The 12,722-nt window shown below is 50.5% G+C and overlaps 1 protein-coding gene across 12 annotated transcripts in view; it reads right to left on the reverse strand.

Moving 5' to 3' along the window:
- Window positions 1–284: 284 nt before the first annotated feature.
- Window positions 285–12,722, reverse strand: part of CELF5 (CUGBP Elav-like family member 5) — a 46,664-nt gene continuing 34,226 nt past the window's right edge. For 2 of the 12 annotated variants that reach the window (XM_061149310.1, XM_061149309.1), the window contains 6 exons: window positions 12,023–12,164; window positions 11,775–11,921; window positions 9,917–9,994; window positions 9,077–9,148; window positions 6,322–6,405; window positions 287–414 (listed from right to left, as the gene is read on the reverse strand). In XM_061149310.1, coding sequence (XP_061005293.1) covers window positions 287–414; window positions 6,322–6,405; window positions 9,077–9,148; window positions 9,917–9,994; window positions 11,775–11,921; window positions 12,023–12,164 — 651 coding nt within the window. Of the gene's footprint in view, window positions 415–6,261; window positions 6,406–9,076; window positions 9,161–9,913; window positions 9,995–11,774; window positions 11,922–12,022; window positions 12,165–12,722 lie in introns of all 12 variants that reach the window. The other 10 variants (XM_061149308.1, XM_061149305.1, XM_061149306.1 and 7 more) reach the window with 9 other exon arrangements.

Here is a 12,722-nt window from a genome sequence, read left to right on the forward strand (position 1 = left end):
ACTGCCCTTCCCACCCCCATCTTACTGCTCCAGTTCCAGACCTGACCATGGGGTGCGGGTAGGGGGTTGAGGGAACTGGGGTGGGTGGGTGTCTTTGTCCAGCTCTGTCCCCGTCAACCAAACCTGGGGGCTCCCTGAATCCTCTTGCAGCATCCCCCCAGCCTGGGGAGGGTTTGGAGAATGAGGAGAGGGTGCGGACAAGACGGGGTGGGGGCGGGGCAGGGGCGGGGCCGCCTAGCGGCTCACCTGGGCCAAGCCCGCAGCCTCTGAGTGGCTGTGGGCCCGGTCAGTAGGGGTGTCCCGGGTCTTTGGGCCGCTTCAGCTGCACTTTGAGCCTCTTCATGCCGATCTGAAAGCCATTCATGGCCTGGATGGCAGTCTGCGCGCTGGCCGGGTTGTCAAAGCTCACGAAGCCTGCGGAGACCGGGGTGGACCCACGATGGTGGGCAAGGCGGGCGTCCTCGGCTCGCTCCAGTGCTGCAGCCCTGGCTGCCCGGCTTGTGGGGTCCTGGGGGTGGGGGTGTGCGCTCGCAGGAGCAGACGACCCAGGGAGGTAGGGGGGCTTCCCAGAACACGCACAGCAGTCCTGATCTGGTTCTGACAACCCTGGGGGCTTGCATGCCTCTGGGGATGGGGCACTCACTCCTTACCTGGGCTCTGCTCTGATGAGGCTTCCCAACTGATGGGGGGAGAGGGGGACAGGTGGGGCTTCTGGGGGTCCAGGGAACGCCACGGTCTCCCCCCACCACCCCAGGTCCACCTCCTTCTAGGCTCTGGATCCCTACCTTTTGCCTCCTCTAAGTGCTCCATCCATCTGGGGTCTTGACTGTCCATCTGACTCTTCCTGTCTGTCTCCGTGTCTATCTGTCCTTGTCTCTCTTCTCTCCTTGTGTGTGTGTCTTTGTCTTTCTTCTCTATGTCTCTCCCTCCCTCTCTTTTCTCTTTTTGTGTCTGTCTCTCTCTTTGCCACCATCAGTCATTCCAGCCCCAGATATCCCCGAGCCTGGACCATCAGAAACACTCAAGCACACCACTTCCTGACACACACACCTTAAGCTTCCACCACATAATTCCCTCCATCCGGCCCTACTCCTACCCCTTACCTGTTGGTTCTCATAGACTTCCTGGGGGGCTCTGCAGAGGCTACAGGGGCTGGGGGCCACCCCAGGGGGAGGGGAACCACATGTGTGAGCATTTAGGGGCAGGGTACCTGAGATCCGTGGGAGAGGCAGAGAGGTCAGGCAGAGAGATGGTGGGATCAGGGCTGAGGGGTCTGGCTGAGGCCCACGGGGAGCCATAGGGGAATCTGGAAATGGGGTAGGGGGGTGTCTTCATATCACTCACACCTCCCATTACACAGATGAGGAAACTGAGGCTCAGAGAAGGCATGTGACCCCCTGACTGCTGAATGTTATGGAGGTTTTCTTTTTTTTTCTTTTTGTTATGGAGGTTTTCTTCCAGAAATTTCTTTCTTCTTCCTAGAAGCAGGATGCTTCCAGAAGCAAAAACAACACCCAGTTGTGGATGTGACTGGTGATGGAAGTATAGTTCAATGCTGTAAAGAACAATACTGCATAGGAACCTGGAATGTTAGGTCCATGACTCAAGGTAAACTAGAAGTGGTCAAACAGGAGATGGCAAGAGTGAACATTGACATTTTAGGAATCAGTGAACTAAAATGGACTGGAATGGGTGAATTTAACTCAGATGACCATTATATCTACTACTGTGGGCAAGAATCCCTTAGAAGAAATGGGGTAGCCCTACAGTAACAAAAGTGTCTGAAATGCAGTACTTGGATGCAAATTTCAAAAACGACAGAATGATCTCTGTTCGTTTCCAAGGCAAACCATTCAATATCATAGTAATCCAAGTCTATGCCCCAACCAGTAAAGCTGAAGAAGCTGAAGTTGAATGGTTCTATGAAGACCTACAAGACCTTCTAGAACTAACACCCAAAAAAGATGTCCTTTTCATCAAAGGGGACTGGAATGCAAAAGTAGGAAGTAAAGAGATATGTGGCAAGGCAAATTTGGCCTTGGAGTACAAAATGAAGCAGGGCAAAGGCTAAGAGTTTTGACAAGAGAATGCACTGGTCATAGCAAACACCCTCTTCCAACAACACAAGAGAAGACTCTACACATGGACATCACCAGATGCTCAATACAAAAATCAGACTGGTTACATTCTCTGCAGCCAAAGATAGAGAAGCTCTATAAAGTCAGCAAAAACAAGACCAGGAGCTGACTGTGGCTCAGATAATGAACTCCTTATTGCCAAATTCAGACTTAAATTGAAGAAAGTAGGGAAAACCACTAGACCATTCAGGTATTACCTAAATCAAATCCCTTATGATTATACAGTGGAAGTGACAAATAGATTCAAGGGACTAGATCTGATAGACAGAGTGCCTGAAGAACTGTGGACAGAGGTTCATGACACTGGTACAGGATGTAGTGATCAAGACCATCCCCAAGAAAAAGAAATGCAAAAAGGCAAAATGGTCTGAGGAGACCTTACAAATAGCTGAGAAAAGAAGAGAAGCTAAAGGCAAAGCAGAAAAGGGAAGATATACCCATTTGAATGCAGCGTTCCAAAGAATAGCAAGGAGAGATAAGAAAGCCTTCCTTAGTCAATGCAAAGAAATAGAGGAAAACAATAGAATGGGAAAGACTAGAGATTTCTTCAAGAAAATTAGAGGTACCAAGGGAACACTTCATGCAAAGATGGAGAAAATAAAGGACAGAAATGTATGAGACCAATAGTAGCAGAAGATATTAAGAAGAGATGGCAAGAATACACAGAAGAACTATACAAAAAAGATCTTCATGACCCAGATAACCACGATGGTGTGATCACCCACCGAGAGCCAGACATCCTGGAATGCAAAGTCAAGTGGGCCTCAGGAAGCATCACTATGAACAAAGCTAGTGGAGTTAATGGAATTCCAGTTGAGCTCTTTCAAATCCTAAAAGATGATGCTGTGAAAGTGCTGCACTCAATATGCCAACAAATTTGGAAAACTCAGCAGTGGCCACAGGACTGGAAAGTCAAGTTTTCATTCCAATCCCAAAGAAAGGCAATGCCAAAGGATGTTCAAGCTACCACACAATTGCACTCATCTCACACACTGACAAAGTAATGCTCAAAATTCTTCAAGCCAGCCCTCAACAGTACGTGAACCATAACTTCCAGATCTTCAAGCTGGATTTAGAAAGGGCAGAGGAACCACAGATCAAAGTGCCAACATCTGTTGGATCATAGAAAAAGCAAGAAAGTTCCAAAAAAACATCTACTTCTGCTTTATTGACTATGCCAAAGCCTTTGACTGTGTGGGTCACAACAAACTGTGGAAAATTCTTAAAGAAATGGGAATACCAGACCACCTTACCTGCCTCCTGAGAAATCGGTATGCAGGTCAAGAAGCAACAGTTAGAACTGGACATGAAATAATATACTGGTTCCAAATCGGGAAAGGAGTATGTCAAGGTTGTATATTGTCACCCTGCTTATTTAACTTATATGCAGAGTACATCATGTGAAATGCCAGGTTGGATAAAGCACAAGCTGGAATCAAGATTGCCAGGAGAAATATCAATAATTTCAGATATGCAGATGACACCATCCTTATGGCAGAAAGCGAAGAAGAACTAAAGAGCCTCTTGATGAAAGTGAAAGAGGAGAGTGAAAAAGTTGGCTTAAAACTCAACATTCAGAAAACTAAGATCATGGCATCCAGTCCCATCACTTCATGGCAAATAGATGGGGAAACAATGGAAACAGTGACAGACTTTATTTTTGGGGGCTCCAAAATCACTGCAGATGGTGACTACAGCCATGAAATTAAAAAACGCTTGCTCCTTGGAAGAAAAGCTATGACCAACCTAGACAGCATATTAAAAAGCAGAGACATTACTTTGCCATCAAAGGTCCATCTAGTCAAAAGCTATGGTTTTTCCAATAGTCATATATGGATGTGAGAATTGGACTATAAAGAAAGCTGAGTGCTGAAGAATTGATGCTTTTGAACTGTGGTGTTGGAGAAGACTCTTGACAGTCCCTTGGACTGCAAGAAGATCAAACCAGTCAATCCAAAAGGAAATCAGTCCTGAATATTCATTGGAAGGACTGATGCTGAAGCTGAAACTCCAATACTTTGGCCACCTGATGCGAAGAACTGACTCATCTGAAAAGACCCTGATGCTGGGAAAGATTGAAGGCAGGAGGAGAAGGGGATGACAGAGGATGAGATGGTTGGATGGCATCACCAACTTGATGGACATGAGTTTGAGCAAGCTCTGGGAGTTGGTGTTGGACAGGGAAACCTGGTGTGCTGCAGTCCATGGGGTTGCAAAGAGTCGGACATGACTGAGTGACTGAACTGAACTGAGAAGCAGGATGTGGGAGCACGGGGGCTGGGTACTGGGTTGGTGGCGGGGGGGGGTGTTGTTCCTAACTTGCTGTGTGACCTCAAGCATGTTGTTTGACCATTCTGTTCCTCTCCTTCCTCCCCATGTAAATGGAGACAATTCTTCCCTTCTATGGTTGGATAATGAGTATATATAGCAGGGCTTCCCAGGTGGCTCAGTGGTGAAGAATCTGCCTGCCAATGCGGGAAGCCTGGGTTCGATCCCTGGGTCTGGAAGATCCCCTGGAAAAGGGAATGGTAACCCACTTCAGTATTCTTGCCTGGGAAACCCATGGACAGAGGAGCCTGGCAGTATACAGCCCATGGGGCTGCAAAGAATTGGACACAACTTAGTGACTAAACAGCAGGAACTTAATAAACAGTCAAGAATCAGCCATTCCCAGAGGAAAGGGTGGGGTTCAGAGTCCAGATTTTGAAGTCAAACAGATTGTGTCTAATATAGGTTCTTGGCTGTGACTTTGGTCAAGTTACACATCTCTGAGCCTTAACATCCTCTGTGTCTGGGGACAAGGAAGTCCTCCCCATGGCCCACAGGCCCTTCACGATCTGCCCTTCCCCTCCCTGCCTTCCTCTCCTTCCTCTCTCCTCCTGGCTCACTTTGCTTCAGACACTCGGGCCTCCTCACTGTTCCTCCAATGCAGCAGGCCCTGTCCTGCCCCAGGGCCTTTGAACACATGGTTCTCTCTGCCTAGAACACTCTTCCTCTAGACACTCCTATGATTGGCTCCTCATCATTCAGGCCTCAGGTGAAGCACTGCCTCCTCCTATCAGTCTGTATCTTCTTACCCGTTTTGTTTTTCTCTATACCATTGATAACTCCCTGGCCTATATCCTGGGCTTTCCTGGTGGCTCAGACAGTAAACAGTCTGCCTGCAATGCAGAAGACTCAGGCTCCATCCCTGGGTGGAGAAGACCCCCTGGAGAAGAGAACGGCGCCCCACTCCAGTAGTCGTGCCTGTTGATTTCCACCTCCTCCCCTGCACCTGCGCTTTCCAATTCAGTTGGCAGCCACTGGCCATAAGTTGTTATTGAAATTGAAATTCATTAAAATGAAGTAAAATAAAAAATTCAGTGCTTTGGCCACACTAGCCACACTTCGAATGCTCAGCAGTCACATGGGGTGGATGGCTCAGACAATGGGGATATAGAACTCCTCAGAGAAAGTTCTACAGGCAGGGTATCAGGGCCGTGAGCTCTCAGAGGGCAGTGATTTTTGTTGGCTTCCTTCACCGATCTGTGCCAGGAACTGTGCTGGGCACTGGCACACAGTAGGTGCACTGTATGTCTATTTGGGTTTTTTTTTTTTTGTTTAATCTTATATAGGGCTTGTGTTATATATTTATTTATTGGCAACACCTGGTGGCATGTGGGATCCTAGTTCCCCCACCAGGGATCAAACCTGTGCCCCCCCCACACACACAGTGAAACCTCGAAGTCTTAACCACTGGACCACCAGGGAAGCCCCTATATGTCTATTTGCTGAATGAATGAATGAATGAACAAGGGAATCTTAGAAATGACTCATGCCAAGTGCTGGGTACACAGTAGGTGCTTAATAAGTACTTGTTCTGATCATAAATGTGATTCTTTCTTTTTTCCCTTGACCCCGCTGCACAGCTTGTGGGATCTTCCTTCCTCAACCAGGGATCAAACCCAGGCCCTCAGCAGTGAAAGCACAGAGTCCTAACCACTGGACCTTCAGGGAAGCCCCCGAATGTGGTTCTCTCAGACCAGACTTGTCTGGTGGCTGACCACATCCCGCCCCCCCAGGGCGAGGGGCCTGCGGTTCAGGGAGCGGCAAGCAAGAAGGGGCACCCACAGCAAGGACTCACCAAAACATTTGCTCTGGTTGGTGGCCCGATCCATAAACACCTTGGAGGAGATGATATTGCCGAAAGGCAGGAACATCTGCGTCAGCTCCGTGTCTCCAAACTCCTGGGGGAGGTGGTAGATAAACAGGTTACAGCCTTCGGGACCTGCAGGTGGGGGGAGAGAAAGACATAAAGCCCCCAAGGAGAGGAGGCCGACCCCCAGGGGAGGGGCACGGGTCCGGAGCCCACAGCTGGTGTCTCCAGCTACTGGGGGAGGGGTGCACCCTGACACGGGGAAAGAAGGGGCATGGAAACAGCGGGGAGGGGAGGCAGGGTGCCCTGAGCCCTTGTCTATAAAATCCCATATTCAGATGCTCAAAACCTCTGCTGATCCTCAGGCCCCAGAGAACTGACAAACTTTAGATAATCCCTAGCCCCCCCAAACTGAAATAAAGCCTTTCATCCCAGACCACAGATAATCCAAAACTCCCAGACAACTTCAACACCCCCCAGAAAACTCTTAAACCTCAAACTCCTGGTCATTGACAGAATTCAGATGAACTGGTCGTAGGGTATAACAGAAACTCTGTACTGTCTTTGCTATCACTCCATAAATCTAAAACTGGTTTAAATGGAAAGGTTCATTTTTGAAAGTCTAATGATCACAGATTAGAATAAGATGAGTAACTCCCTGGTCCCAAACCCCAAACATCCAGATAATTTTCAAAACCTTGGATAACCCTCCAAACCTTGGCTAATTTTTAAAAGCTTGGATCATTTCAAACTGATGCAAAAATAAAATGTAGGGAAATAAAAGATTATTCTCCATTCCCGAATCTCAGATATCCTGAAACCACTGGTCATGTTTAAATGATGTGCTATACCAACCAGAAATAATTTTTTAAAGCACAGCTAAAGCTTCCCTGTCAGAATCATTCCTTCCCAAAGAATCCCCAGTGCATGGCTCATATAAGAATTATAAATAATAATACCATTTTAAAACACTGATTACCCAGTTTAGTCCTCAAACCTGCTGCTAATCCCAAACCTACAGATGATCTTCTCCCAGATCCCCCCAAACAAAGGTAGCCCTCAAACCACCAAGAAATCCCAACACTCGCAATGAACATTTCCCACCCCAGAAAATACAAAATTCAAGATTACACATTCACATCCACCCTTACCTTCCTGATGAGGACCACAGTTCTGCTAATGTGCTTGTTTGCTGTTGTTGTTTGATTATTTGTCTGGCCGTGTTGCAAAGTTTGCCTGAATTTAGTTCCTCGCCCAGGGATTGAACTCGGGGTCAAGGCAGTGTAAGCACCGAGTCCTAATCAGTGGACCTCTAGGGAATTCCCTAACGTGCTTGTTTTTAAAATACAGGTGTGTTTCCACACAACTGATACGTTACAGAACAATTGTGAGCAAACATGAATTTTGTGTTTGCTTGTGTGCTAACTCAACTCCAAGAAATACTAGGTGAAGGCAGAAAACCACACCTAGCTGAACTGAAACCTCATAAGAAAGCAAAATGCACACACATGTGCAAACGCAGCTTCAACATTCATCAGCTTTCTCAGTTCTCCAAGTGTATTCGGAGGAGGACCTGTCCCCGTCTGAGGTTCCGACTCTCCGTCTGATTTGAGACGAAGCTTTCCATTACTTCACGGTAACTCACATGCTACAACCCATCTGATGCCACTTCCCTGTGCAAACTTCTAATGCCCAATTTATTGTACTATTCATGGCTTTCTTAATCACCTAACATGCATAAAACTGTGCTACCATTTTTATTAGGGTCTTTTCTTTTTTTGCCATGTCAGAGCCAACCTCTAAAAAAAAAAAATTTTGGCCACACGAGGGCTGCATGAGGTATCTTAGTTTCTCAGCCAGGGATTGAACTTGTGCCCCTGTAGTGGATGCACAGAGTTAACCACTGGGCAGCCAGAGAACTCCCACAGCCAACATTTTGAGTGGTGTACCCTGACCCAACTTCCCCCACAAGCCTTGTAGTTGGTATTGTAAGGCTCTGCAACTCGGGTGACTTCCCAGAAAGCAGATATCCTGTCCTGTTACAGCAGCACGGAAGGCATCAGAACCAGCTTTTACCCACAGCACCCTGCTGGGTAAGGAATTGAACAGAACCTCACAGAACTCAGTCTACAGGCCAGGCCATCCATAAACTTCCCATGTCCTGGGGGAGACTTTTCTGGCTGGTTGCCTGGCCCCAGCTCCCCACCCCCACCCCCACTAGATGGATTAAGGCGGGGAAAAGCCTCCCGGGCTGAGTGCCTATGTGTCAGGAGCCGTGCTGCTCACTCCCCAGCAAGGCCCCGTGGCACCGGTGGTCGCTGTGTGGCTGCTGTGTGACCGATGAGGAAACAGAGGCAAGCGGCAGGGAGGTGCCTTCCAGACGATGCCTGAAGTCAGCACTGGGTGGATTTGAATCCCCGCTGTCCGACTCCAGAATCTAACTCCTCTCCCACTTGACTTTACTGAGGAAGCCTCATCTCACCAGAGATACCTCATCACCCCACCTCCTGACCTCAAACTCAAAAAAAGTCATTGCACTCTGGAGAGAGCTCCTGGTGAGGACAGGGTCACTGCTATCCCTATGGGGTCGGGACTAGCCCGGTTCCCACTTTCCGGAGGAGAAGACGGAGGCTCAGTTGCCTCCCAAACACCCAGGTGATGCCGGGAACTGAACGCACGTCTCTCTGGACCTCAGACCGAACGGTTCCCTGAGGCCAGACCAGACCGGGCAGAAGGTCCTGGAGGTGGAGGGGGGCGGTCAAAGGGCGGGGCTGGCGCCCAGGGGAGGTCGCGGCCCCCTCACCTTCTCGCTGCTGCTGCTGCAGGAGGGGCGGCGGCTGGGGGACGCTGTGCGCGATGGGCGTGATGGCCGCGGTGGGGTACATGGCTGCAGAGACCAGGAGCGAGACACAGGGCGGAGCGGGCGTGAGGCCGGTGGGCGCGTGGTGCGGGGCTAAGAATGAGGGGCGGGGTCACAGCCTAGGGTGGGGCCAAGTTGGATCTTGGGCCGGTGGAGGGGCGTGGTTACAGGGGAGTGTTGGTCTGAGGGGAAGTACTAAGACAACAGGGAAGAGTAGAAGGGAAAGGGTGGGGCCATGGCGGAGGGCAGAGCCAAGGCCAGATTTTAGGAAGGAGGGGGCGTGGTCACATGGGAGAGACAGTCTGAGGGCGGGGCCAAGGCCATAGGAAAGAGCAGAGTGGGCGTGGTTGTGGCTGAGGGTGGGGAAGGCAGGTTTGGGGAAGGCAGAGGGGCGTGGTCACATGGGAGAGATGTGTGAGGGAGGGAAGTGTTTAATGGGGCGGGGCCATATTTGAGGGGTGTGGCCATGGCTGAGGGCGGAGCCAATGCTCGGTCTTGGGAAGAATGAGGGGGCATGGTCACATTGGAGAGCGGGTCTGAGCCGGACACGACAAGCGGGACCAAAGGCAGGTTATGAGGGGCAGGGCCAAATGTCGAAGGAGGGTGAGGCGGGGGCCAAGCCACAAAGTAGGTGGTATGGCTAGACAGAAGAGGAAAGGTAGAATGAGAGGGCGGCCCTAAGGGGTGGAACCAGATGTAAGTGCGGCTAGGGGCGTGGAGTGGCTAGCCCAGGTCGGAAACTGAGGGCCGGGGGGCGGGGGTGCCCCGCGTTGGGGGGGCGCCGCACTGCCTCCCTACCTGTGTACTGCTGGACTCCAGAGAAGGCAGGATGGAGGGTCTCGGCTACCGTCGGACTCTGAGCTGCGGGGCAGACGGAGGGGCTCAGTGGGGCGGGGGGCAGCAGAAGTCTTCCATCCACCCCACAGCATCCACCCCGGCTTCATTTCTACACAAACATTTTACAGGTATGACCCTCATTCCACAGGTGAGGAAAACTGAAGCTCAGGGAACCTCTTACAGGTGGGAAAACAGCAGCTGGCACAGGGCCACTCAACTCAAATCTAGTTTTCTCAGACTCCAGAGAGGTTTAACTCCCATCCAGACCCCCTTGCTCCTCCCCCTTTTTTCTCTGGATTCTCTAGGGCTCCAGGTCTCAGCTCTTGATCACCACCCATTCACAACTCTTCCCCCTTTTCCCTCCCCACACGTTGATCATCAGACAGCCTATGGATCCCTTATGTGACTGTGTCCTTCCGACAGTCCCTAGTGGAGGACACAGGGGGAGGAGAGGGCTTGTCGAGGCAACTAAAAATCTCCTTGAATGGAGAGAGGTTGTTAGAAGATGGGGTAGTGAGGGCAGAGAGATAAGCCAGTAAAGGGGTCACATGAATGAATTACTTCATAGTAATGGAACGGTGCTGTATGTTGATTGTGGTGGTGGTTACACAAAACTATACCTGTGATGAAATGACATAAAATGAACGAACCACACACACACACAAGTGCCTGTAAATAGTGAAGTCTGAACAGGGTATCCAACACCTGTTGAGTTCATTATACTGTACTGATGCCAGTTTCCTAGTTTTGACAACATACTGTTGTTGTTAGCATATGGAGACACTGGGTGAGGGGTAACCAGGGCCTCTCTGTACTATGTTTGAAACTCCCTGTAAGCGCCAATTATTGCAAAATAAAAATAAACAGATTCTCAGCAGTGGAAACCCAGATGACAAACTTCACCTAAGCCAGGTGTGGGAAGATGTTTGCCTTGAAATCAGGGTATAGCTAGGGTAGAGAAAGGTGAGACCTCTGCTTCAGCAGGGCAGAGTCCAGTGCAACAAATCAGTGCATGGTCAGTCCTGGATGAATGAATGAATGAATATGGGCACTGATCCCAAATGGTAACGATTAATAGTGAAGATTGATGGCACCCTTCTTGGTACCAGGAGATAGGTTAACATCTTACAGACCGATTGCCTCATCAGAGCAACATCATGAGATGAATGATACTATCTGTCCCATTTTCCAGATGAGCAAACTGAGGCTCAGAGATGTAAAGAAGCTACCCACAAGGGCCACTGAATTGGAATTTGAAGCCAGGAAGGTCTGACTGCAAACTTCCTATGTTTAACCCCCTTCTCTGTGCCCATGTGAGTGTGTATGCTTAGTCGCTCAGTCATGTCTGACTCTGTGCAACCCCATGGACTGTAGCCCTCTAGGCTCCTTTGTCCATGGGGATTCTCCAGGCAAGAATACTGGAGTGGATTGCCATGCCCTCCTCCAGGGGATCTTCCCAACCCAGGGATCGAACCCAGGTCTCCTGCATTGCAGGCAGATTCTTTACTGTCTGAGCCACCAGGGAAGCCCATGAATACTGGAGTGGGCAGCCTATCCCTTCTCCAGGGGATCTTCCTGACCCAGGAATCAAACCGGGGTCTCCTGCATTGCAGGTGGATTCTTTACCAGCTGAACTACCAGGGAAGCCCCTCTGCACCCATAGCTAGTATCTATTAACCTAAGATTCCCTGCTTCCTGTAGTTTTATTCCCTGGACACCAAGGCAAAGGGATTCATGCTTGTCCCAGGGACACCCTCCCTGCCCCTTGCCACTCTCCTCGGCCCCAGGGGACCACCCGAGTTACCTGGGTAGGGCACAAGGCCATTGGCATATACGGTTTCTAGGGCAGGGTGCCCACCAGGGAAGGGCACGACACCTGCGAAGCCGTTGGTGATGGGGGCCACGAGGCCGGGCACGGCGGCGGTGCCGAGCAGCGGGGGCGAATGCAGTCCTGAGGAGCGGAAGAGCATCATGGGGAGCCTTAGCCCCAGCTAAGACTGAGTCATAGCCCCGGCTCTGCCCCCCATCTGTGGGCCCCTGGCAGACTCTCACCAGAGGCAGGGGCGATGGGCGTGGCAGGCAGCCCGTTAAGGCTGACAGCGCCAATCTGCTGGATGTGGCAGGGTGAGAAGGCCACGCCGGGGCTCAGGTAGCTGCCTGATGTGGACAGGACCGTTGTCTGCTGCTGCATGAGCTGGGGGTGGAGAGGGAGTCAGGTACACAGTCCAAGTGGCACCTGGCCTTAGATCGGTTCATGGGGTTGGGGGGCCAGTCCTCCAGAAATGGGGGCAGGGGGTCAGGCCAGGTATCTTGGCTCAGGTCAGGTTGGGGCTCAGTTAGGAACTGGGGCTCAGCCCGGGATCAAGGCTCAGCATAGGATCAGGGATCAGACTATATTCAAGGATCATTTAGGAATCAGAGCTCAGCCAGGGACTGGAGCTCAGTCTATGATCAGAATTTAGTCTGGGACCAGGGCTCAGCCAATGTTTTTTTTTTATGTGTTCTCTTTGTTTGGGTTGTGCCATGCATATGGCATGTGGGATCGAACCTACCCACCCTGCATTGGAGGCATGGAGTCTTAACGGCAGGACTGCCAGGGAAGTCCCAAGCTCAGCCAATGTTGAACTCACTCAGGGCTGGGTCTCAGTTTGGAGTCAGCCTGGAGGTTTAGCTAGAATTGGGGCTTATCTAGATTTGGGGAACAGCCAGGATCTGGGGGTCAACCCAAGACTGGGTCTTGATTTGATATTCG

This window comes from Dama dama, chromosome 9 (genome assembly GCF_033118175.1).
Source record: "Dama dama isolate Ldn47 chromosome 9, ASM3311817v1, whole genome shotgun sequence".
Lineage (NCBI taxonomy): Eukaryota > Metazoa > Chordata > Mammalia > Artiodactyla > Cervidae > Dama > Dama dama.